We start from the raw sequence: 25,912 nt of genomic DNA on the forward strand, positions 1-25,912 counted from the left end.
ATATCTGGTTTACAAGGTTGTGATCCCAGAAGAGGGTAATATCCAGATCTTCCTTTGAGAACTTGATTTTATTTCCTGCCTTCATTGTATCCAGGGTGTGGAATGATTTTATTTGGCTACATCTCTTCCATCATTCCTCCTTCTCTGGACCAGCTCTCTTGGGACTAGGTTGGACAGCCAAGTAGTAGTTTCTTGAATACATTTCTCTGAGCAACTTAATAAGACTACTTTAGGGACCAATTTTTCCCACAAAAACTCTACCTGTGGTTGTTGATAGAGCATATAATATAGTTCCTGGTCATAATTAAGTGTTCAGTAACTATGTTTTTTTTTTCTCATTAATATGGTTATTAAGGTTGCTTTGCATAATTCCGCAGAGGATAAGAAATCCTAAAGCTCAAGAACTTTGAACTTTACATGTCCCAAATCTTTTACAGAGTCATTTGCTTTAATGTGTGGATAACATACACAAAGTGCTTACATAGTATCTAGCTTATAGTGAACATTCAGTATACGTTAGTTGCCTTTTCTTCTCTTTTTACTTTTAGATACTGGCCATTTGTTGAATTGAAGTTTTCCGTAAAGAAACTGTACCCCCAGTGCTTAAAAACACAGGCTTTTATATCAAAAACTCAAGTATCAATCTCAGCTCTGATACTTACTCGTTGTGAGACTTGGTCAAGTTATTTAATTTCCTTGTGCCTTGGTTTCTCACCTACAAAATGGGAACAGTAATAGTAACTACTGATAATTGAAGAAAATAATACTTCTAAAGAGCTCAGGAGAGCACCTTTAGATACACCTGTGCTCAATCGATGTTATGTTTCTGTTTCTGTTTTTTTAATTATTCTATAGCAATATCTTTAAGAAAGTTTCTTAGAGTCAAAGACTATCTTATTTAAGTTTGTATCCTCAGAATCTAGCATAGTGATTGGTACGTAATAGGCACTTAAATGTTTCAATGAACAAATGCAGAAATGAATAATTGAATCAATTTGTCTAGAGATGAAATCTTAGAGGTAGCACAAAACCAATAGTCATTTCTCACTAATGGAGTTTCCTAGGCTTATGAGAAGTAATTTTAGGAAAGAGGTTCACGTTATGTATTTCTATACTTTAGCCTCAGCTCTTGCCACCATTGGGCCGCCGACAGAGCTGATTACTTCTGAAGTCACTGCCAGAAGCTTTATGGTTAACTGGACTCATGCCCCAGGAAAAGTGGAAAAATACAGAGTCGTGTATTATCCTGCCAGGGGTGGAAAACCAGACGAGGTAATAAGGAGACGATATTTTCAAACCATTATTTTCATTCTTTCAAGTCTTCCACAGTAGTGAGGACAAGACAGAAATGCATATATATAATGAGATTGTTCTGTCCAATGTTAAAATTCATTGGACTGAAATACATTTCCAAGCATCTACGTTGTTCTCCCATCTCTCTGGTTATGGCATTCTTACTTTCTCCTCCTACCTCTATCCAGTAACCCTCAGAACGAGTCATGTGTTCATTTCTAACAACTTATTTTGACTTCTTCCTTTTTTAAATTAGCAAGTTCTAAAGCAGAATGAATCAGTAGTTCATTATGTGGCCAGAGCCCCTTTTTGCTATTCATGTAGCCTTTCTACTTTGGGAGTGGTCCGAATTGTCTGCCTTAATGAAGTCTGTGGTTTCCAAATTATGTGGTCATATAGTCCTCCAAGGATTAGGATTTCCTGGACATTTGTGGAGATTAGTGCAATTGACAAGCCATTTAATAAAGCATCTGCACTGGCTTTTTTCATGGTTTGGCCATCACAGGAGAGAACACCTATTGCCAGGTGATTGATTGGATCTTTCCCATTTCCTACCTTTGACACAGCAATCACAGGGAATATGTTAAAATGTGATGAAATCTCCCCCCCCCCTTTTTTTTTGAAGTACAAACCTTTTGTGGTTCTAACCTTTGGTTGACCTCAGCGTGTTTCACAATATTCTTCTGTATTATGGCAAGATTTAAAAAATTTTTTAAGTGTTCGAGAAGTAGATCAGGGAGATTTTTAAATCATCTGGACTGAAAAAGAAGTCAGAGTACTTCCAATACTTCTACCTTTTTCATGACTAATAAGTCTGTTAAATGCTTCCCAAAACTCCATGGAAAAATACCACATGTCAACTATTTTAAGTGGAGGTGGTTAGGATAACAGTTAGCCTGGGGAAGACACTCTCCATTAGATATGACTTAATAAGGGACTTTTGGATATACTCCATAAAAGGCACATCACTTCCTGGAGAAATTCAAGGAGAATTGACCGCCACAGTGGAAAAGACGATGTGGCACAAATAAGAAAATATTGAATGACATGTTCTTGCTAGAGATATTTTGCTCTTTGGTTTCAATTCTGCGTGTCAGATATTCCATACTCTCATTCCTCAAACTGTTCTTTAATCAGGTGGTGGTGGATGGAAGTGTGTCTTCCACGATGTTGAAAGGCCTAATGTCTTTAACTGAATATCAGATAGCAGTCTTCGCAATATATGCTCACACGGCCAGTGAAGGCCTCCGGGGAACCGAAACCACACGTATGTATTGAATTCTACCCCACGTCTGACCTTGTACAGCATTGCTTAGGTGGCCCTTCTTAAGTTGGAATTCTGCTCAGGTTGGATTGATGGCCGTCCTGAATCAAATTCATAGGCAGTGGTTGTGGTGTTCTATGCGGTACGGGTCCATGCTGTAGTTACGGTTTGCAGGTGCTACATATCGAGAGGGATATTATAAATCTCTGCTTTGATTAGGGAGAGAGCAACCTTGGTGGTGAAGCGTGCGAAATACATGTATTCACTTAATCAACAAGTATTTAGTGAATGTGTATTATGAACTAATTTAACTACTGACTCACTCATGTCTCCTCACTGTCTGTGATTGCGTGGATAGGTATATATTCATTCATGTATTTGTTCATCCAGCCACCCATTCTGTCATTTACTAAGTGACGCAGTGACTGTTTTTAATAGCTGCTTCACAGCAGACACTATGCTTGGCAATGGGCAGAAAACAATGGTCAGAACAGTCTCCTTGCTCTCTACTGGCTCCCAGAGAAATGTGCCCATCACTGCGTTGGGATGTAAGAAACTAGAAGATGTTGTTCCTGCTTTTAAACATTCACTATGTTTACCCTCCCAGAAGGGGTTGGCATGACTGTGTGAACATATTTAAGATGAATATTATCTGCAAATAAGCTATGTTTACTTAGTAGGTAGTAATACCTAGATACTAGACAATACCTAGAAATAGACAAGCATACTGATAAATGGCTGAACATTAAAAAAAAAAAATCTCTTGCAGTTGCTTTACCCATGGTTTCCGACCTTGAACTGTACGATGTAACTGAGAACAGTCTGAGGGCAAAATGGAATGCAGTGCCTGGAGCCTCAGGATACCTGATTCTCTATGCTCCTCTCACAGAGGGTCTGGCTGGGGATGAAAAAGAGGTAACCACCTGCTGCCTACTAGAGTTCTAGAATCTTTGACTTCCTGAGAATGGATTTTTTTTTTTAATTCTAAAAATGTAATGTATAAAACTTAAAAATTCACATTAGTAAAAGGGGGAAAATCACTTGTAACCGCCCCACCTAGAAATAGCTATTGTTAACATTTACTTAAGTCCTTTTTAATGCATTTTTAAAGCATAACAAATGGGAATGGTTTTATAGTCTTCTGTTTTCATTTTATTTATTATGAATATCTTTTCATACCATTAACTAATATTTTATATGGTTGTTTAAATGGTGCTATAGTGTTACAGTGTTGTTTTGCATCAGGCCATGTTTAATTTATTTCATGTGATTGGGCATTTAGATCGTGTGTTGGATAAATATGCTTTTGTGATCATTCTTAACATATAACTTAGCAAGGTTGTTAGATTACTTCCTTAGGATAAATTCCTGGACATGGAATTTCTTTTTTCAAAGGGCATGCAAATTATTAAGGCTCATACTAAGTATTAGCAAATGATTCTAGAGAAATTTGTTATGATTTATATTGCTGTATGCAATTCACAAATGGCTGTTTCCCCATATGTACACTGACTTAGAAACTTTTTTCCTAATTTGAGAAGTAGAAAAATGTATCAGCATGGATTCTTTTTGCATTCATTTCATTTTAAATAATGAATTTTTGACTTTCAAATGACTTGTTTTATTTTAGCCTTTGTTTTTAATTTATAAGGAATGATTGTACTATAATATAGATATTCAAGCAATGACTAGGAAATGTCTGTAACACTTGGGAGTGTTTGACTAGGCAGATAGAGTGGTCAAGAGGGAGTTCAAAACTCAAATCTTTGCTATTGCCTAAACATTGTCTTTAACATTGCTTTTGGTGACAGAAATATTTAGGGGCAAAAGTATGGTGAACCTGAGTGACAGGGAGAAAGCTTTGGTGACATGTTTTTTTTTTTTTTCCTAAGGTTTAGACAGCTTTAGTTCATTTGGATTTAATGTTGATCCGCATTATTTTGACAGAAGGGAGACTTAAAAAGTGATGCTAGAAAGATGGTCAGCTTCACCAAGAAGGAGAAAAATAAGAAAGAAAGGAATACCAGTTCACACCCAGTAGATTAGCAAACATTTTTTAAAGTTTAGTAATAATTGCATGTTAGTGAGCATATGGGAAACAGAATCATTCATGTAAATTGGTATGTAAATTGACGTGTAAATTGGTACAGCTGCCTTGGAGAATAATTTGAAATATGTCATCAAGTGAAAGATATGTATAATTTTTAAGAATACATCATAAGGAAACCTCCTGCAAGACTTTTTGGGATGCAAGCATTTGTTCAAAACACAATATTGCAAATGATTGACATGTTGATCAATAGAGGGATGGAAAATAGCAGAATATTTATGCAAAAGAATACCAGAAAGGAATTAATAATGTCATCTTTATCCCTGCGCATCAACATGGATAAACCTTGAAATATAATATTGACAGATAAAAAGTTGCAAAAAATTATGTTGATATGATTCCATTTATGTACATTGTTAAACATACAGAACTATATACATAGTAGAAGTAAAAAACTGGGTCAGGTGCTTGCTTCGGCAGCACATATACTAAAATTGGAACGATACAGAGAAGATGAGCATGGCCCCTGCGCAAGGATGACACGCAAATTCGTGAAGCGTTCCGTATTTAAAAAAAAAAAAAAAACTGGATCAGTAAGGTATACCTCAACATTAGGGTAGAGACAGTGAACAGAAAGAAAAAGAAAGAACTTCTGTTTTATCTGAACATATTAGCTCTTTTAAAAATAAGATTGGAAGTCAATACGACAAAATGTTCCTATTTATTAAATTTGAGTGGTGGGTGCATCAGGGTGAATCACATTCTTTTCTCCACATTTATTTTATGGATGTGGAAATATTTCAAAATTAAAATTTCTGATTTGACAATAGCATTGGCAGTAGTGTGATTGGAGACTGACTATGGAGATATTTTTCTTCCTTCCAAAACAAAAGTAAAACCATGCTGTCATGCAGTTGTCACAGAACCGAAAATGTTGGCTAGTGTATTTGACTCCAAGGTTCAGAAAAGTCACCTCGGAATCAAAAAGCAAATTGCCACATTGGATGTCAAGGTGGATTGATCTCTTCTGCATCCTGGAAAGAACTTGCAATCCAAGTGCTTGGGCCCCTTTGTTGAGTGGGGCAACAAAACTGGTCGAGCTCAATCAGGCTTGAAGTGAAAACTGGGCACCCAGCCAAGGGACTGGTTAGAATTAGCCAGTGATGAGAGATGCCCACTTGGCTCTGTCCCCAGCTTGCTGGACCAGAGCTTATACTCTTTCTAGACAACATCTCTGACTCAGTTCCATCCACACTCTTCCGAGGACTAACTTTTTGACGCTGTTATTCTGGCTGAGATTACCACTTGTCCAGATGTAAAGAGTTATCCTAAAACAGCACGCATGGGTAGGTTCACTTTTGTGTGGCTCCATGGCATCTGGTCCTCATATAAAATGACACAAGACAATGAAAAATGATGGCTGAAGCATTCGAATAAGGGGTTGTGAGGAGACAAAATCTTATTCCATGAAGTCTCACCTTCACTCAGTTGCACTCCGATCAACATGAGTGGTACAGACATTGGCAAACGATCTGATAACGTGTGTTCTTTTCAGATGAAAATTGGAGACACCCACACAGATATTGAATTGAGTGGATTATTGCCCAATACGGAATATACAGTTACAGTTTATGCCATGTTTGGAGAAGAGGCCAGCGATCCTGTTACAGGCCAAGAAACCACACGTGAGCAGCTCATTCAGAGGAAATGCTGGAATAAAAGCCCAAAGAAATGTTGGGATTCTAAATTGGAAATACTGGCTTGGGTTGAAACCTCTTCAGAGCTAATTGTAACTTAAGAAAATGTGTATTTTATTTAGTGGCAGGAAATATACTAGTTGGTTCAAAAAAGGAGAGAAATGGTCCTAAAAAAAAATGATGTCTCTGGGTACCTGTTCCTAGGACTGGCATTTTTGTGCAGTAAGGAAACTAGACGTTATTCCACCCTACTGCTGAACTCCAGAAAAATGTGGAACAAGTGTACGCAGCACTTAAAATAATGATATTGCTTTTCTCTCTCCTGTGCTTTCTCTCGAGCCCTTTAAGTATTAAGAGCGTCACTAAACTCTATAGGCTCTTTATTGCCAAATAGTTAATCTGTATTGGATGAGTGAAAAGAATTGGTCTTTTCACTAATTTTCACTTTTTCCTAATTGGGTGAGGAAGCATCATACTTTGTGGCTGGGGCTGACAACTGTCATTATTTGTCTTCTAGGTTTTTGCTTTGCTGGCTCTAGCAGTACTATATCACAGGCTCACGAATCGATTGATTGATTACCCGAGTTAAACTCTAACTACTCCTCTGTTCCTCCTAACTGTGACCTTGGCCAAGTTACCTCAATTTTATGACCTATATAATGGGGATATTAAAATCTCCTTGCAGTCTATTGTAAGGGTTTAATGAGATACATGAGTTATACTGATCAGTTCCAGAGCATCTCAGACTCATAGAGCATGGGATAAGCCTTAAGGATTTCTAAGCCTGTAAAAGCTCAGGAAAATCTCAAAAATCGTTGACAAATTTTAATCTGTTGAATCAGAAGAGGGCCCTTTGAAGAAGCACAGAAAGCTGTGGAATTGATAGTCAAGCATCCCACAAAGCCAGTGGGATTTATCCAGGGCAGGACTCCTACTCACGGAGTCAACAAATACATATATTGAGAACTTGCTTTATTGGGGATAAAGCTGGGAACAAAATTAATCCCTCTGCCTCTGAAGTTACAATATATGGAGGGAGAGAGACAGTCGATCAATCAAAGCACAATATAAGAAATAAACCAGGGATGGGAGTTCGGTAGCATTGGGGTGGAAGCATTATTTCATGTACGGTGATCCTGGAGAACCTCAGTGGGAAGGTGACATATGTTCAGAAACCTGAATCTTGGATGATTCAAAGGTTTTGGGCCTGAGCAATAGGAAGAATGGAGTTTCCATTTGCTCAGAGGGAGAGACTGAGAGAGAAGATTGGAGGAGGTGGTAGGAGTCAGTAGTTTGGTTTGGGACAGGTTAAGTTGGAAATGCCTAGTAGATACCCAAGTAGAGAGGACAGAGGCTTTACACATGGGAAATTGTGGAGAAGAGCGGGAGGGTGACTTCGCCAGCACCAAATGACAGGTGAATAGCTAATATTTAATTTCAGGTGCCCTGGTTTTTGATCCATTAGGTTTCTTATTTATAGCAGGCTGTAATAATAGCATTGATTGGAGAAGAAGGACACAGAAAATGTACCTAAATCTTGTTTATTTCTAAGCATGTGTAACTTATTAATGCTATTCATTCCTTTTTTTTGGTTTTGTTAATATGTTTTTTCTTTGTTAATATGTTAATTTTCTTTGCTGTACATTTTCATCTGGGTGAAATTTTTCACATGTAAGTTGTTTAGAAATCAAAGATGCTCGGGGTTTTTTTTTTTTTTTTTTGGCTTTTTTAGGTGTATGTTATTTAACATTTTAATTATTTTCTATTCCGCTTACTGCAAAGTGCCTTTAAGTCCACCAAGAAACCTGAGAATCTCCAATGTTGGCTCTAACAGTGCTCGGTTAGCCTGGGACCCGACATCAAGAAAGATCAGTGGTTATCGAATTGTATATAACAATGAAGATGGCACTGAAATTAATGAGGTAAGCTGTGGATCACAATGTCTTTTTTTTTTTTTTCTGGTGGGTGTATATTAGCTTTTTATGGCTGCGTAACTAATCATCCCAGAACTGTAGTGGCTTAAAACAATATAAATTCTTTATTTTCTCTCACAGTTTCTGTCAGGAATTAGTGTGTCAACTACTTGAATCTATACTTCTGGCTTGGGGTCACTCATGAGATAGATCATAGCCAGACAGTGGCTGGTCCTGATGTCATTACAATGGCGTCTTCATTCAAATGTCTGGTGCCGGGTCTGGGAAGACTGGATCAGCTGGGAGCCAGAGCAGCTCTCGTCACTAACTAGACTCTTCACATGATCCCTCCAGCATGACAGTCTTAGGGGAGCTAGACTTTTTACATGCTGGCTCAGGAATCCCAGACATGTGTCCAAAGAAACAGAGAAAAAGAGAGAAGTAGAGAGCACTAGGCGAAAGCTGTGTCACCTTCAGTTACTCAGAGAAGTCACAGAATACCACCTCTGCCACATGTCACTGGTAGGAGATATCACAAGTCCCCACATGAATTCAATTTGAGGAGGAACACAGGTCCCACTAATGATGGGAGGCAGGTTGGAGGGCAGATATATTGATGTGGCCATCTTTGGAATATACAGTCTGCCCCAGTGCAAGGAGGTGGGGAAGTAGGTATCTTCCTAGATGTTTAAACTAGAAATAATGTCAGTATAATTCATTTTATCCCTCTGTTTTTGACTAAACTAACATCTGAAAGATGCTAGTTAGGTGAGTTAAATACAAAACTGAATAATTCAAATTTTGTGTAGGAAGATACTTTCACATAGCAGAACGTAAGAATTCACGAAGAGACAGTATCTTATACGCAGTCACTAATAATCTTCACAAATTCTTTCCTTGGGAATATATTTTAGCAGGATAGATAGCAAAGTTATTATTATATTTCCTCAACTTGATCCAAGAAGTTAAGACCAAGAGGGAACTATGTTGGATTACATCACTTCTATTTTCTGACCAGATGAAGAAACTATTTTCATTTGCAGAGACAAACTGTTTCCTACAATTAAATCCAAGCAGTATTTTGCAGAATGCCCCCTCACGTGGGACATTGGGCAATGAATGCACAATACTGTGCATTTGCTAATATTTGATATTTGTATATATTGTGAAATGATCAGCGCAAGAAATGTACTTGACATCCATTTAAAAAATTATAGCAGTTGTGGCCTCTTATGGTATTTTAGGTTATTTGCCATTATAAAGAATGATCCCAGACTAATACATTTGTTGAGAACTACATGTGGTTTTTTGTAGTGTTTTTCAATCTTGGAGATGCCTTTGGAACCTGCTATTTCTAATTTGTATTGTTCTGGGAAATTAGAAGACTATATTTGGTAAAACTGAATTTAAAACATGAAAAAATGGTCTAAGAATGAAAATCTGAGAAAATTTTGAGTAAAATGCATAACAATATGTGGTTTTGTAGCATTTCCAATTTGACTTGTGTGTGTGTGTGTGTTCTTATTTCTTAATTCTTAACCGTGCAATTGAGACTAAATGTTGCTAGACAGATGTCTTTTGTTTAAGTGTAATATCACTTTTCCTAATTTGGGAATATATGATTTTAAGGGTGAGTATTCCTACTATATTTTGCTTTAATTTTATTAATTAAATTTTATTTGTAGGTAATGCTACCATTGGGTTTTTAGGAAACTTCTAAAACATTCTGGAATGAACTTTAAAATGTCCCAACCAAAATCTACTTAATATGTAACATGCAATTGATCATAAGCTTTTGCCTTTGACTCAATTTACATTTCTCTGCTTTACTTCCTGTTCTTCCCATCTCTTCTCCTTCACTTCCTCTTCCTCCCTATTCTCCTTTCTGTATTATCCCTCTCTCCAACTGCTTGGGGACCAAGGAAGAAAAATGAAACAGGACACCCAAATGTCAATGGTGATGAAGATGATGATGAAGATGATGATGATGATGATGACGATGGCAGCTAACACGTGTTGAGTGCTTACCTTGAACCAGCGACTGTTCTGAGAGTTTACAGAGAGCCCCTCATGTTATCCTTAGAGAAAACATGCTGAAAACATGACTTGTCAGCTGAGGACAGGGCCATCTCAGAGAGCATGTTCTGGGAGAGGATTTGGGGAAATATGCAAGCAGGATGGAAAACTAAAGTGCTGCCATTTGAGTTTTATAAATGAAAGGCCAGTTTTTAGACTCAGACGCAAGTCCAGTTCCCGACAGCTATGACTCAACAAGAGGGCCCAGAGTGGAGCCCAGTCCTTTGTTCCTCATCAAGGACTCTTTCTTTATCCCTCCCAGAACTAGGCTGAAATTAAACTTTTAGGCCAGACTGTTTGAAAAATTTTCAAAATAGTTATATAACCATGAGATCATGGTCATTTGTTATCATTTTCTCAAATTCTTCTCCTACATCTTAAAAGTACTACCAAGAAATCAGTTCCAGAATTCAGTCTAAAACATAATATAACTAATAAAAATAGATGACACCTTAAAGTTTTCATTTGATGGAATAAAATAATCAGTAGTTAATGCACAAAATATAGTCTGTTCAGAATCAAATAAATGCTTTATTAAATAAAATAGATCTTTTCAACAGATGTATATATATGTTTCAACATATTTATGCTGAAAAGATATATACTTATATACATGTGTATATATATACATATGTAAGATGGGAAAACTGTGTGTATACACACTTTCCCTTTTTTGTCTCTTGGTGTACCTAAGAAAGTTTGATTTTTAACTGCTTGTGTGTGTTTGATACCCTCACGAAATTCCTATTTATCACAGATTTGAGATGTAGAGGTCAAGGCATGACTATCGATTCCAGCTAAAAGTTTTATGTCCAGGAAGTTAGTTCAGGTCTTTGGGCCTCCCATTCCTTGTTTGTAAAATAGCTATTATAAATACCCAGGGTTTGGTGGGGGGGGGGAAGGGGGCTAAACATGACAATGAATATGAAGTCCTTGACATGTTGTAAGTGCTCAGTAAACTCAGCTATTATAATCCAAAACAACAGAAGCAACATGTAAATATCATTTAGAAGAACATGTCTTGAGTGCCTATTTTAAATATGGATTTGTCTTTTCTGTGAGTTTAATGAAGCCATACTGTGCATAGGATTTTGAGTCCAAAATACTTGTGTTGACGCACTGAGTCCTAGCTCGTTTTCCATTGGGCAAGTTCCTTAACTTTTCAGAGTCTCATTTTTACCGTCTCCAAATTAAGGGTAATAATTAGCTACTCTACAAGGTTGTGGACGACTGATTGAAGGAACACAGGAAGCATGCAGGCAATACCCAAACCAAAGTAAACATTAAATGCTAAGAATGGCCTATAATATTATCAGACCCCGATTCGGAAAAAGATAATCCATATGTTCAGTTCACTCCTGCTGTGTAACTAACACCCGGGCTTAAAATAATAACCCATGATTACGCAACCTGGGCAGAGCTCAGCAAGGACAGCTTGGCTCTGCTGTTCCATGTGGTGTCAGCTGAGGTGACTCTTGCATTCATGTGGGAACTTGACTGAGCCAGAACTTCCAAGATGACTTCACTCCTGCTTCTGGTATCTCAGCCGGGGTGGCAGAGAGGACTGAGGTTGGTTGGCCCTCTCTAGCAGAGTGGCTCAGGGTTCCAAAAGGGTGAAAACGGAAGCTCCTCCCCTCCAGGACTCACACTGTCTTTTTTGACCTGCAGTTGATTTCTTAGCGATGTATATGATTTCTGGATTGGCTCTGAGTTCAGATGAGCCCTTTATTATCTCTCTTAAAAATGATCTTTGGTGCCTCCTCTATTCCCTCAAAAACAAATATGATTCAACATGCAGCACTGAAGAAGCTAAACAAGGTCCTGCCCTGGAAGGGCTTACACTCCATGCAGGAGAAAATAAATAAGTACATAGGATATAAAATAACTGTAGGCTGTGGTTGGTGCTGGGAGGAAACAAATGAGAGCAGTGTTAGGGGATAGCCCTACTAAGATAGGTGACGAGAGAAACCCCCTGTCAGGAAGTGAAAGTTAAACACAGTCCTGGCAGATGGCAAAGTTCTAGTTTTGAAAAGAGCTAGGATCCCAAAGAGAATGAATTGCATGTGCAAAGGCCCTGGGGTGGGAAAGACATGGACCTGATGGGTCAGTGTGGCTGGAGCCCAGCGGGTGATTCAAATTATGGCAGGAAAAAGGAGCACTGCTCCAGATTATGCAAGACCAAGGGGTCATCACAGGATGCTTGGTTTTGATTTGGAAGGCAATAGAGATAGCCAAGGAAGATTTTAAGTGGGACATGACACCTTTTATATTTTGGTAAAGGTCACGTTGACTGCTGTGAGCAAGTCCGTAACGTAAGCTTAGTCACCTTCCCCTTAACCTCAGGTGCTATCAAGTTTAGTCATTGATAGTATTGTAAATAACAGATCTTGATATTGCTCTAAATGTCTCTTGAAAACATTTTAAATGTTTTTTTTTTTTTTTGGCAGAGTCTGCTATCAGGTAAATAGGTTCATTTCTTCAATTCCTCAGGGTATCTTTATAGCTAGAGTGTCTTATTATTAAGCGCCTCCCCTACAGGGGGTTTGGAAGGGTTAATTGAGACAATGTACAGAAAATGCACTGTTTACTTGGTCTGTAATATGCCCCCAGTGCTATGTAGCTCAGAGGCCCAAGACCCAACCTTGCAGTGGTAAAGCTGTGTCTGTTTTTTCTCTTTGTCAAGGATGGCTTTGCTCAGGACTCTGTGTTCTAGATCCTGCTTCCATTTCTTCTTACCCTATGGTTTCTTTTTTCATTCTTTGCTGTTCCTTTTCTAATCCTTCCTATTCCGTGGGTCCTTACCCTTTGCACTCCATCCCTTATGTACTGTAAAGAGATTGGTGTATATTTTTCCTGAATAAATCTCTCCATGGGAGATAAAGGAATATTTCAAATATTTACTGTGATCTTTGGGATGAATATCCCCTGAATCTTCCCCTGCATGGTCGCTCACCTATGCAGCTCTTATAGGATTTATTGTGTGATATTTAGTCATGGGTCAGCAGAGCCCAGGCAGTGAAGCCAAAAACTGGCTGCTCCGAGCAGATCAGGCTGGAAACATTGTATTTATTTCTAGTAGCATTGGAAATCGTGTGCACTTTCCTTTCTATATCTTTATTGAGTGGAAATAATATTGGTTGCAAAGATGTCCCGAGAATTAACTGAGAGGCCATCTATTTAAAGGTGAAGATTAGAAATGTGTAATACAGAAGCTGACTGGTTTTATAATTCAGTAATACAGTTTAAGTCTTTATAGCCTGCCGCCTAGCCAAGTAAACTACAGACAATAATAAAATGCCTTCTGTTTCCTGTGTCTGGAGAATATCAGATGTAGCTCGTACGACTTCTTTGTTTTGCAGGTTGAAGTCGATCCTGTTACTACCTTCCCTCTGAAGGGCTTGACGCCGCTCACGGAGTACACTGTGGCCATTACCTCTATCTATGAAGAGGGGCAGTCGGAGCCTCTGACTGGAATTTTTACCACAGGTAAGCCTTATTATGGTTTGGAAGTTTCCAAGAGTAACTGTATAGAAACCAGAAACTGGAGCAGCTTCTTCAACTGTGATTTTGAAGAGATTGCATTTTGACCTTTGTTTAGGTTGCATTATCATTTTAAAGATTTATTTATGAGAGAGAAAGAGAGAGTGCGTGTGCATGTGTGGGGGGAGCGGCAGGGGAAGAGGGAGAGAGAGCATCTCAAACAGACTCCCTACTGAGCACTGAGCCTGAGGCGGGGCTCGTCTCATGACCTTGAGATCACGACCTGAGCCAAAACCAAGAGTTGGACCCTTAGCCGACTGAGACACCCAGGTGCCCCTCCGTTGTATTAACAACTGAACAATTAGGTGACTGGAATGTGTACTGCCTAGTTATTTTCTATCAAAGCAAGAGAAAGAGAGGAAAGGTCATCTAAATTCAAAAGGTCCCAGTTAAGTAAATAGGTGTACTGCTCTGTTCCTAATCTTACACCATTTCTTTTGTTCTATGGGTCTAAAAAGTTCACAGCTTTCTTCTGTTTTCATATGCATGTATGTTAAGTTGAACTTCCAAAATTGCTGCTACCCAACAATTTTTTGAACTGCAAGAATGACAGTTTCATACTATTTAACCTAAGACATTAGTCTGTAGCCAGTAATGGATTCATGCAGCCTGAAATATTAATACAACAATATGGAATCTTCCAAATACTGCAGTAAAAAAACATAAGGCGTGCCGGCATGATTTTCCTTTTCTATGTATACCCTGTAGTCAATAAATGTAAAAATTTTTTGCCTCTTGGTGGCAACACTTCTATTGTTTACTTTCTGAACTTAACATTGATTGCACTTGGAAAACAATTGAGCACTATACCGAGGCGATGAGAAGCTATTTTGGAGAGATGAGAAATATGTTCCATTAAGAAATAATGTTCACAGGAAGAAGTCCAGTCATTCCACAAAATTTCCTGACGGATCACTCTAGTTGGGATTCTGCTGGTGTCCTGTGAAAGAGTTTTAAAATCTCTAATTTTGGGGTGCTTGGGTGGCTCAGTCGGTTAAGCATCTGCCTTAACCGGGTCATGATCTCAGGGTCCTGGGATGGAGCCCCACATCGGGGTCCCGGCTCAGCAAGGAGTCCGCGTCTCCCTCTCCCTCTGCCCCTTTCCCCCTGTTCATGCTTTCTCCTCTCTCTCTCTCAAATACATTTTTAACAAATCGCTAATTTCGAGTAATAAAGATCAGTGGCTTACAAAGACTGACATACAGCTGGTTGTTGGACCCCCTCAAGTATGAAACTGAGGAAGGGCTGATGAATCATATTTCACCTGCAATGGCACCCAGATGTACAAGATTCAAAGGGTGTCAGGTTCTTCTTTAACTTCAATCATGAGGGGGTGATTTAGGCACAAAAACAAATAAAACAAAGAGGGACATTTCCCGGACCTCGAGGGCACCAATTTGTTAATTTCCCCAACATAATGAGAAAATAATATCTTTGTGAACTAATGAAGAGGACACTCTTACTTTTTATAGTTTGCGAAAAGAGCCAAATAGAGAATCTGAAAGTTCTGGAAATTACTGGAAGGCTTTAAAAAATGTGCTGTGTCCATGGTCTTCCTGATTTATCCCATGGGTAAATGCTGGCAGCAGAAACTTAAGGTCTCACTGGGCTGATGGGCACGCCTTTCTCGGCTTCCATGTGCTTTCGCAAAGCCAGAGGTCCCTCGGAGAGCCTTCTTCCCGCGGCCCCGGGAGCTGCTTGAGTTTGGCTTCCTTGCCTTCTCCATTCTCTGACAAAGTCTCTTTCCTTGGCTCACAGAGGAGGTTCCAGCCCAGCAATACTTGGAAATCGATGAGGTGACGACAGACAGTTTCAGAGTGACCTGGCATCCCCTTTCAGCTGATGAAGGGCAATACAAGTTGATGTGGATTCCAGTCTATGGTGGGAACACCGAAGAAGTGAGTTGTCTGAAACAGACTGAAAAGTCATCGGGAGCATTTTCTCTGGAAGTGAATACCCACTGCACATTTGAGTTGGTCTTCACTTTAAAAGAGATTGAGAATCCCAGAAGTAATTAATATTTTGCCTGGCATGGAGTTTTATAAATGTCAGATCATATGTTTTTCCTAAGATTAAAATGGCATTCTTTTTTTGCTAGGGCACTCATCATATATTTAATATATTTTCAGATCCTTTGACTTTCATAAATGACACAAAATAAAACTTCAACTGGTACTTTTGCAATATTAATAGCTTATTTTTTGAGGGAATTGAAAGGAATGAAGTCTCTGCTTTGACTTTAAAATTGAGTTCAATGGCCCTGGAATTCTTTCTGCTGAGTTGTTGCTTGCTTATGCTCAGGATAACCTTTTTTTCCTTGTTAATTATTTTTTCTTAACTTTCACCGCTATTCAAGTAAACCCGGTTACTAAGCACCGAATGCTTTTCAGGTTCTCCTTAAAGAAGACCAAGACTCACATGTTATTGAAGGCCTGGAGCCCGGCACTGAATACGAAGTTTCACTCTTGGCTGTACTGGATGATGGGAGCGAGAGTGAGGTGGTGACTGCTGTGGGGACCACGCGTAAGTACCAGTCTGGCTGAGGGGACTTCGCCAGCAGCCACCATCCATTCTGATACCCTTCTGCTCACCTGGTTCCCTGCCCATCCACCTTATTCCTGCCTACAGAGGCTTCAATTTCTCTATGTCCCCCAGAAATCTTCATGTGCCCTTACCTTTAATGAAACCGCTATGTGGAGCATATGAGACTCCTAGGCTATTATCACCATAAAGGCAGAGACCATGTCTGTCTTGTTCACCATTATATCCCCAGCACCTAGCACAGTGCTTGTTATATTTTAGCTGTGCAATAAATACTTGTTGAATGGAAGGATGGATGGGTAAAATAATTTATAAGTGAATAAATGAGCGAACAAACAAGCTGAGGGCAAGCATGTCCAAGAGCTTTTGGAATTTCCCAAGTCAATCTTGGTTCCAAGAATCTTGTATAAAATTCACTCGCTGATTCATTCATCCCTTCATTTTTAAAATATGAGGTATTAACCACATATTCAGTTTTCTTTGATGAGGTTCCCTGGAATCAGATTCTGAGACAGAAAATTGCATCCAGAAGGTTAATTTAAGACTGTGGTTGAGAGATACATCTGTAAGGAAGTAAGGATGGCAGAATGAGGCGTAGGGAGAAGCTACAACTAAGCCTTTGGCTAATTCCATGAAGAGTCCTGGACCTGGGATGACCCTCCACGGTTGTCCCAAACTGAGTCAATGGGGCTGAACCCTTTGTATCCCTGCACCCCCAGTCATTGGAGGTGGGCCATCCCCTGACAGAGTCTGTGACCTCAGGCAGAGACAGTTCCCAGAGCTCTGAGCCATTGGCAGCCAGTATTCCAGAAGCTGGTGATGAGTGTGTTGACCCCGAAGAGGGGCTCTGGGCAGAGAGCCACACAACTGCTCCAGCGTGCTGGATGCCCAGGATGAGCACACGACCTAGAAAAGATGCTTGTTCTCTTCCTTGGTGGTCTCGTTTGGCAGCCCTTTCACAGCGTGGTCTACAGCACTGTTTATTTTCCTTTAATTACCATGGTTATGCCCCATTTCACAGTAACCGGGAGGTTTCACAAAGTTATATGTGTAATACAAACGTTTACGTGAAGGCTGGTATCTGTGATTAGAAACATTCTCTTCCTTGGGTTTCAGTTTCCTTATCAGCGGAATAGATATCACGTCTGGTTTATTTATAGCTCGTTTCTTCATTCTTGCAACCATAGTCCAGGTGGTTGGGAGGAGCAAGTTGAGATAATATAGGTGAAATTTTCTTTGAAAACTATAAAATGCTATAGGCAAATGTGTAGTTACACACATTGTAGAATTTTAAAGTAATGGGTATTTTTTTAGTTGACAGTTTTTGGCCTGAACCATCTACGACCATAGCCCCCACCAGACCTGTGACGTCAGGTAAGGACAAATAGAATTTGTCCCCATTTCCCTGTAAGAAAAGTTTGATTTAAACAAGTTATGTTATCCCAGTTTTATTTATTTTATATTGTTATTTAGGAATGGAGCCTTTCAATTCAAAGTTTACTCTTCTTAGAACCTCTCAACCTCTTCTTAGCTCTAAATGCCAGTGAGTCTTTGGACCTCACTGTGACATCTCTACCTGTGCCATCTTTGTTTTGGGTTCCTACTTAGTCTTTCAGAGGATGTTCACATAGCACACACCAGGAGTCTATCCCTTCTCTTGATGGTGGTGACTTCTATTGCTATCTGTTGAGAATTACTCACATCATGGTGTCCTTGCGTTTCTGTGGGTAGCCGAGACCTGGCTGGTCTAATAGGCTTCCCACCTCAGCTATTTTCTCTTTCAACTTAACCCCCCCCCCATTATGATACACCTTCCAACCAGCTGTCAGAGTCAATTAGGTGAAACACAAGTTTGATTGTACCATTTATTTTCCTACCTAAAACCCTTCCATGGCTCTCCGTCACCCAGTCATTCATTCACTGATTCATTCATTCTCCAGTTAATCTTTTATCGAGGCCTTCTTTAGCATAGTGCCCCCAAATCTCTTTATCATTAAAATCCAAGATCTTTCTGCTTTTCTTCTTGGACTCAATCATAGTTTTCAAGCTGTCTCATTTCCTCCTGTCATCTGAAACTCCTAGCCCTGAAGGTGAGACATTGCCTCCCATTCCCATTGCCTGGTACCGTCTCCCAATTTTGCCTGCTAAATGTCACTCTCCTGCCTCCTCTGTGACACTTTTAGTATTTTTGTCGAGTGTTCATCCCTGTATATCTTAAAGGTCTAACACGGTCTGGCATAAAGGAAACACTCAGTGAATGTTTGCTGAATGAATGGATGAATGAAGAGGAGAGTCAGTGGAGACGGAGAGAATGAAAGGAAGTCAGATGGGATAAAAGAGGAGCTGGCCTCTCAGGAGAGGAGAAGGAATGTGTCAGAGAGCATGGGTGAAAGAGTTCATACAGATATCAGAGAAGGGAGAATGTCCATGTGGGATGAATGGATAGAGGTAGCCATGGTGAGAGATGCGTGCTTTGAGTAATGAGTGCTGTAGGAGAAATGAGGGAGCAGGTGAAAAGGATGTATGTTGGATGCTGGATTGCAGACGGAGGCTGCCCCTCATTTTTACTTCTCCAGCAGAGGACTGGTGGGGGTGTTCGTGGGCATGCTCCCCTGGAGGCTCCCCCGGTCCAAGGGCTTCTCCCCAATTCCCCTTACTGATGTAGATAGATAGATAGATAGATAGATAGATAGATAGATAGATAGATAGACAGACAGGGCTGATAGTTTTGAGGGGTCATGGTCCATCTCTTATCTCATTTCTACTTGCTACCAGTAGGTATGATGCCCACCCCCACCCCTGCCATGAGCCACTAAAGCTGACCTGTGCTTCTTATGGTTCCACATTAGAGAGATACGTTAAGTGATCGTTGTCATCATGTCCACAGATGGTCTCTAGAGCTCATTTTGGAATATGATGGGTTAAAAGTTCTTTAATCCTTGGTTGTCCTTATTCCAGTTCTCCGAACAGGAATCAGAAACCTGGTTGTAGATGACGAAACCACTTCTAGCCTGCGGGTAAAATGGGACATTTCAGACAGCAGCGTGCAGCAGTTCAGGGTGACCTACCTGACTGCTCAAGGGGACCATGCGGAAGAAGTGGTAGGAACGGTCTGTATAAGTACAACTGCCTAGAAACCACGCAGTTCCCTGACTAACAGACCTAACGAGGCTGTCTCCAGAGATCCGTGCAAGCTTGGCTGCTGATTTCTGGGTGACTCTACCCTCTCTGGAAACTAATGTTTTCTGTTCATCTAAACTTCACTACTGGTTTCTTGATGACCTTCCTCTCTCCAAAACTTGCTCCACATATGACTTGCTTCAAATTGATAAAGCTTCTGAACGTCATCTCCCATCCTGCTTCTGCTGCCTTGACAATTCGTTAGAGCACCAAAGTGGGGTCATACGTAGTACACTGTGCACTGTCGCTGTGTGTGTATACAGTTGACCCTTGGACAACAGAGGTTTGAATGGCACGGGTCCACTTATATGGATTTTTTTCGATAAATACAGTACAGTCCTGTGTATGTATTTTCTCTTCCTTGTGATTTTCCTGATAACATTTTTTTTTCTAGCTGACATGATAGTAAGAATACACTATTTAATACATGTAACATACAAAAATATGTTACTCAACTATTTACACAAATCAGTAAGTCTTTTGGTCAACAGAAGCCTATTGGCAGTTAAGTTTTAAGTTATATATGGATTTGGACTGTGCAGGGGCTCAGCAGCCCTAAATCCTGTGTTGTTCAAGGATCAACCACACACATATATAAACTTCTAACATATAAACTTTTAATATACGCACATATACTAAACTTCTTTGCCCTTGGGAATATGATTACAAGTTTCTATGCAAAGCATGCATGAAAGGTTGTCTTTACGTAGTTGAAGTGTTCCTAATAAGATAACATCCATTAATACATAGTTATGTTTTTCACTGACATCAACCCGTTTCGAGCGGTTCTATAGTCATTTCTAACTGATTCTTAAATATGACTGTTTCCCTAAGGGGATTTGGATTTTTATATGCTGAGTTTTCTTTGTTTCATCTGATTAGTTTTTCTCTATTAGAAACCTGGGTACACTTTGAGTCATGGCCTTCCTGTGTTTTCTTAATTTACCCCATATCGTTCCTTTTATTCTAGAACCTGAACATTGTTTCCTCGGCATGCTTCCCATCAGAGCAGATAACCCCCCGTTTGCATCTAAAGGAAATTTTCCTTTTTAGTTGTGGACTATGCCTTATTTAACCTCATTACTTGCATTTCTTGCTCCCTGCTGCATTATTTTGAGACACTCTAGGAGAGACATCTCCAAGTTCATTGTTGCTCAAGAATTACATCATTATCCTTTGTTCCTCCTCCTTACATATAAAGCCTTTGATGGAAATTATTTTTATTTATGTGCTTACGTAAGCAATTATTTGAGCCCAAAATCGTCTCAGAAAAGTACTTAACTTCAGGCTGATAGAAGATTTGTTACAGAGCACCATGATAGCCTTGGGAATAGTCACGTCCCCGGTGAATAACCAGAAGGTCCGTGAAATTGGTCTGGGAATACTTTTAGAAAGTTAATGGACACTTGAACAAAATAAATTGAGTTATAAATTCACTCAGATCATATATTTCAAATGACCCATGATCGAAAAATTCAAAATAAAATTGTACCTAGGAATGGTAACTAGGGACATAATTTGAATGTTTAATTTTCCCTGTTATTGTCTCATATTTTGATTTAGTTCCTAAAAGTGAGACCCATAAAAACTTCCCAGAGTAAGAGTTTTGTTCTTTGCTTTTTGTTTCTACTCTTTCCAAGAAACATATTAAACTTCTTGCTAAATTATTCTTGCTAATTTGGAAAGACTAACAATTTAATCTCATGCATGCACTTGTAAGCTATGCAAGGTAAAATAATAATAATATTTACTTTGGGTTGTCTCTAGATAATATTCCCTTTGCTAGTTTCTTTCATTTCACACTGTTTATTTTGAAACACTTGGACACCTACATGAAGGGGAAAAAAAAGATCAAAAGTCTGAAACACACATGTGCCCCAGTTAAGCAAACCCTTCATAAAAATGAAAAATATTGATAAGTTTGGTGGTGATTATTTACTGTGCTGAAGTGTTTTTGCTAAACCGAAGAAAGTACTGTAGAATTCTTTAAATATCAAGCTCCTCTACCAAATTCCACTTGCATTGGATTTGTGCACACTTAATTTATAGGCATATTTTCAGGGACCCAACTGAGGATTAATTGAGAATTTATCTCTCAGTGTTTAGGAAATGTTACTTCTACATAAGTGTATTATTATTATTAGAGACGGAAAGTGGTTGCATCTAGATTTAGATTATAAAACAAAAATAGGGCAGGCAGTGACAGATCTGTATCAAAATCCAAAGGCCTTGAACTCCCAACACCAAATGAATATCTTTAAGTAATAATGTATGACAGAGAAAGGCAGAGAGCTAAAGCACATTATAAAAATGAGAAAGGAGATATGTCCAGATAAGAGAAATGGCTCTTAGCATCTTACCAAATTTTCCTTAACTAAAAAAGTCAATTAGATTTGCTTGAGGAAATGATCGAGTGAGAGAATGGTATATGTCTAGAACATTAGTAAACCAAAGTAAAACTTCAGTATATGGAAAACAAGGAGAATTCCATTTCCTTTTCCAATTGAGTAAGTGAAGTATTCATATATTTTCTAAACCTAATCAAATATACCAAATATTTCCAGTAAAAAGCTTTTGAACTTTTAGAAAGTAAAGGTACTTGACCGGCAATGACTTTGCTCTGAATTTGTTGTCAGGGTATGGAGGTCTCACACTTCTTTATTTGTGAAAGGCTGATCAGGAGTTCAGAATTTCCTAGAGTCTAGATGTCAACATCCATAACCATGGCCCGAATTCTGATTTGCAAGAAATGTTCCAGAACACGTATACTCAGTGTGCGGCTCTGTCTCCTGCAAAATAAGTTCAGATATTAAGATTAAGCTTTTAGAAACATTTATAGCGATTTGACATTGCTACAACATCCCGAGGACATGAACATTTTTTCCAGAAATTTTGTTTCATTGTACTTTTTAAAAATATTCGTCTTCAATAGATTGAAATTAAAACGGCAGAGCCAACGCTACCCAGCCCCTTGCCACAGATAGCATCGGACTCACTGTCTAGACACAGTTTTATAAGATGGGAACACAGCGAGACGCAGGGAACCCTATTTCTACCGATGGGATCCAGGCTGCTCCGAACAGCTTTGGGCAATAATGGACCCAGACATGAAGTTCCATTTCTAGAAGAAAATTTAAAAATGCGAAAGTTCACTGGTTAGATTTGCATCTCATGTAACCCTAAGCGTCTTTTATAGAATTGTTTTATAAACAGAATCACCATCTGCTGTGATCTACAGCATCTGTTTTTGGTAAGAGCCCATCTTTACCCTGCTTTGTGCAAACAAGCACAGGCCAAGCAGAAGGAACTTTGCATTCCCAAGAGGAGATTTACATTTTATTCTTGGAAGTGAATATCATTAGGGTAAAAAGGGTCAAGCGGTGTGGCCACATGGAGCAGAGCATAGTAGTTAAAGCAAGGCTCAGGCTAGATAGCCAGGATTTCAGGATGGCTTCTTTACTCAAAAGCTGTGCAGGCCTCAGTTTCCCCATATGTAAAATTAATGTAAAGTTACTCCTTACCTCAAAGGGTTGGGGTGAAGAGTAAATGAATTGCTATATTAAAATAATTAGGGTAGCACCTGGCACATAATAATTGCTGGGTAAAAGATGACTATTATTGTAAACCACAGCAACTACTTCCTACCAAGCTCAGTGATTCCTCCAAAATGGCTCTGCTGCTTTTCAGAATTCCACAGTCTGAATGTGATTGGTTCCAAGCCCATGCATTTCTCATTTTGAGAGATGACCTTATTGAAGGAGTAGCAACATGGGTGGTTTGCTAAACAGACAGCTTGGACAGAATGCCCAGGCTCTGTGCTTCGGAGGAGTTCTATTTAAAAGCAGTGCCCCGAAGGAAGCGACATTCACAGGGTAATGCAAGTCAGGGCAACCACTGTTCTTCCTTTACCTGTCCTTAGTGCCAGACGTACCTAACTCAGTCCAGAATAAAGCAGAGCTCTTTTAAAAAAAAACCTCCCTCCCGGGTCCACATCAACACAATAGTATAGTATATTTCAATGTCCCTTTTTTCCAAGGAGCAAAATCAGACTAATTCGATATAAAATCACCTAATTCAGACTTCCCTTTTAACAGTATATTTTAGAAAATTGCTTTTACAGCTTAGCAGTATCTTAGCAACAGCTGCTTCTGGGTTCAACTCGAGGCTGCCTAGGGCTTAGTCCATGATTTATAGGTCTCGTCCCTCATCCAGAAGTAGATAACACAGCCCTTTCCCTGCTGGCATTTTACCCAGCCCTTGAATCAAAAAGCATCTCCAGCTGTCCCAGTCTTGTGACTCCTTTAAACACGTTTGGGTCAGTTCTTAGGTCTTAGCATTTTTCCAGCCATGATTAAGTTCCTCAAATGGCCCAGAGGTGTGCCAGCATCTGACTGCCGAAGCAGAGGCCGAAAGTCTTGTGGTTTTAACATTGAGAACATGTGGCTTTTCCGGTCCCTATGCTCTTTTGGGGGATACCAGAATTTGCACTCCGGAGCCACATGGCGTGTTACACCGATGGTGAGGTGCGGACCTCACCACTGCATTTCAGTTTTTGCAGCCTTGAGAGGTAGAGTGATGGTGATTTCAGATTGAGGAAGACATCTCCTTTTAGAAATAAAAAATCTGCCACAGTTTTTAGTATTACTGGTAAATATGTTTTGCTCTGGAAAAGGCAGATTTAATGTGTGGTTCTGTTGCTCTTGGCTAGCTTCCATTCTTTTCTAAAGTGCTGCGATTGGGAGGCTGAATTTTCAAGAGGATACTTAAGTAGAATAAAAAATGATAAGCAGGCTGGGTTATAGAGTGAACCCTCCTAAGCTATAAACACCTGCTTTCCAAAATAGATGATTATTCTCACTCTGGGTACTTTACAAATGCTGAAAAGATGTTGAGAGAAGACTATTCCTCAGAGCCTAATTTCTTCAAATTTAAGTCTGCTTTCGAGATTTTAAGCTGAGGGCTGCTGTGAGGGGAATTCCAGAGAGGAAGCTTTTGCATGGATGCCTATTTTTCTCATCTCTGCCCAAGCACATTGCCTTGCTTCTGATTATTTCCAAGTCCCCATAGTCCTGCTCCATTAGTACACCAACAGGAACAAAGGTCTTAACTAAGACCATGGTCTTTTGCTTTTCTCTTCAGGTTATGGTGCCCGGAAGTCAGAACAATCTCCTTCTGAAAACTCTGCTTCCTGACACCGAGTACAAAGTCACAGTGACTCCCATCTACGATGATGGAGAAGGTGTCAGTGTCTCTGCCCCTGGAAAAACCTGTGAGTGAAGCCTTCTCCCTGTGCCTACTCGCTGACTAATTAATCGAAAATGCCCCGCCCCTGCAATGTGCCCCGAAAGCCATGGTGTGGTGTGGTGTGGTGAAAAGAGCAAAAGTGATGGGAAGACAGAAAAATCTGTTTGAATCCTCCCTCCACCCAGGCAAGCTGTATGGCTCTGGGCAAGGGGAGCAAGCACTCTGGGCTTCGGTTTCCTCATGTGTAAAAGCTAAGACTTAGCAAACTACGTCTTCCTCTTCCAACATCTAATTCATCGCAAGTCCTGTTGATTCTCCAAGATGTGTTCTGCGGGCCAGTCCTCGTGTCTCATCTCATCTGTAGGCTCCGCCCTGATCCACGCCTCACTCTCTTGTCACTAAAATGAGTGTTTCTACTCTTGGATCCTTCGTTCTCCTCCCGGAAGCCCAAGAAGCTTCTCGAAATACAAATTATCTCATGTCAGACCTCTGTGTCAAGCCTTCCAATGGCCTCCCATTGTACTCAGGATACAATCCAACGTCCTTCCTGCGGCCTTACAAGGTGCTCTGAGACCTGGAGCCTGCCAATTTCCTTAATCTCACCTCCTAACAAATGCCCCAGCCATACCTCCTTTCCTGCTCTTCCCTGGACATCTTCAGCTTGCTCCTGCCTTAGGACCAATGTACTAACCATTCCTCCCGTACAGAAAATCCTTCCCCAGATGTTTGCATTTGGGGCTTTTTCTTGTCATTTTGGTTCCAGCTCAAAGTCACCTCCTCAGACTTTTCTGACCACTCCCGGCAACGTAGCGCCCACTCTCTGAGCTATCAGCCTGTTTTTGTAGTTGTTGCTTTGTTGTTGTTGTTTTATCATGTTATGGCACTAATGACTGTCTGATATTTTCTTATTTACTCATGTGTTTCTGAGTCCATTGTCTGTCTCCCTTCCTCGGAGAGCAACATCGTAAAAGGCCAGGACCTCATCCATACTGTTTGCCTCTTCATGCAAAGCTTCTGCAGCGCTGGGTGGCACAGGGGGGGCACCACTAAGTGTCTGTTTTGGGTGAATTGGCCGTGACGGTCAAGCGAGGAGCGTGCACCAAGGAGCACACCG

At 39.9% G+C, this 25,912-nt stretch overlaps 1 protein-coding gene and 1 non-coding gene across 13 annotated transcripts in view; both read left to right on the forward strand.

Annotated features, from left to right (window-relative positions):
- The window catches only part of COL14A1 (collagen type XIV alpha 1 chain), a 209,472-nt gene that overhangs the window by 71,608 nt on the left and 111,952 nt on the right, over positions 1 to 25,912 (forward strand). For 6 of the 12 annotated variants that reach the window (XM_048212550.2, XM_048212552.2, XM_048212547.2 and 3 more), the window contains exons 10-20: positions 1,121 to 1,272; positions 2,431 to 2,560; positions 3,327 to 3,472; positions 6,163 to 6,292; positions 8,087 to 8,226; positions 13,653 to 13,779; positions 15,592 to 15,731; positions 16,224 to 16,356; positions 17,689 to 17,748; positions 19,333 to 19,475; positions 24,694 to 24,823. In XM_048212550.2, the coding sequence (XP_048068507.1) occupies positions 1,121 to 1,272; positions 2,431 to 2,560; positions 3,327 to 3,472; positions 6,163 to 6,292; positions 8,087 to 8,226; positions 13,653 to 13,779; positions 15,592 to 15,731; positions 16,224 to 16,356; positions 17,689 to 17,748; positions 19,333 to 19,475; positions 24,694 to 24,823 (1,431 nt within the window). Of the gene's footprint in view, positions 1 to 1,120; positions 1,273 to 2,430; positions 2,561 to 3,326; positions 3,473 to 6,162; positions 6,293 to 8,086; positions 8,227 to 13,652; positions 13,780 to 15,591; positions 15,732 to 16,223; positions 16,357 to 17,688; positions 17,749 to 19,332; positions 19,485 to 24,693; positions 24,824 to 25,912 lie in introns of all 12 variants that reach the window. The other 6 variants (XM_048212549.2, XM_044382622.3, XM_048212548.2 and 3 more) reach the window with 1 other exon arrangement.
- LOC113253084 (U6 spliceosomal RNA) lies at positions 5,072 to 5,178 on the forward strand. The gene has a single exon (XR_003315225.1). It is a non-coding gene; the product is annotated as a U6 spliceosomal RNA (small nuclear RNA).

This window comes from Ursus arctos, unplaced genomic scaffold (genome assembly GCF_023065955.2).
Source record: "Ursus arctos isolate Adak ecotype North America unplaced genomic scaffold, UrsArc2.0 scaffold_6, whole genome shotgun sequence".
Classification (NCBI taxonomy): domain Eukaryota; kingdom Metazoa; phylum Chordata; class Mammalia; order Carnivora; family Ursidae; genus Ursus; species Ursus arctos.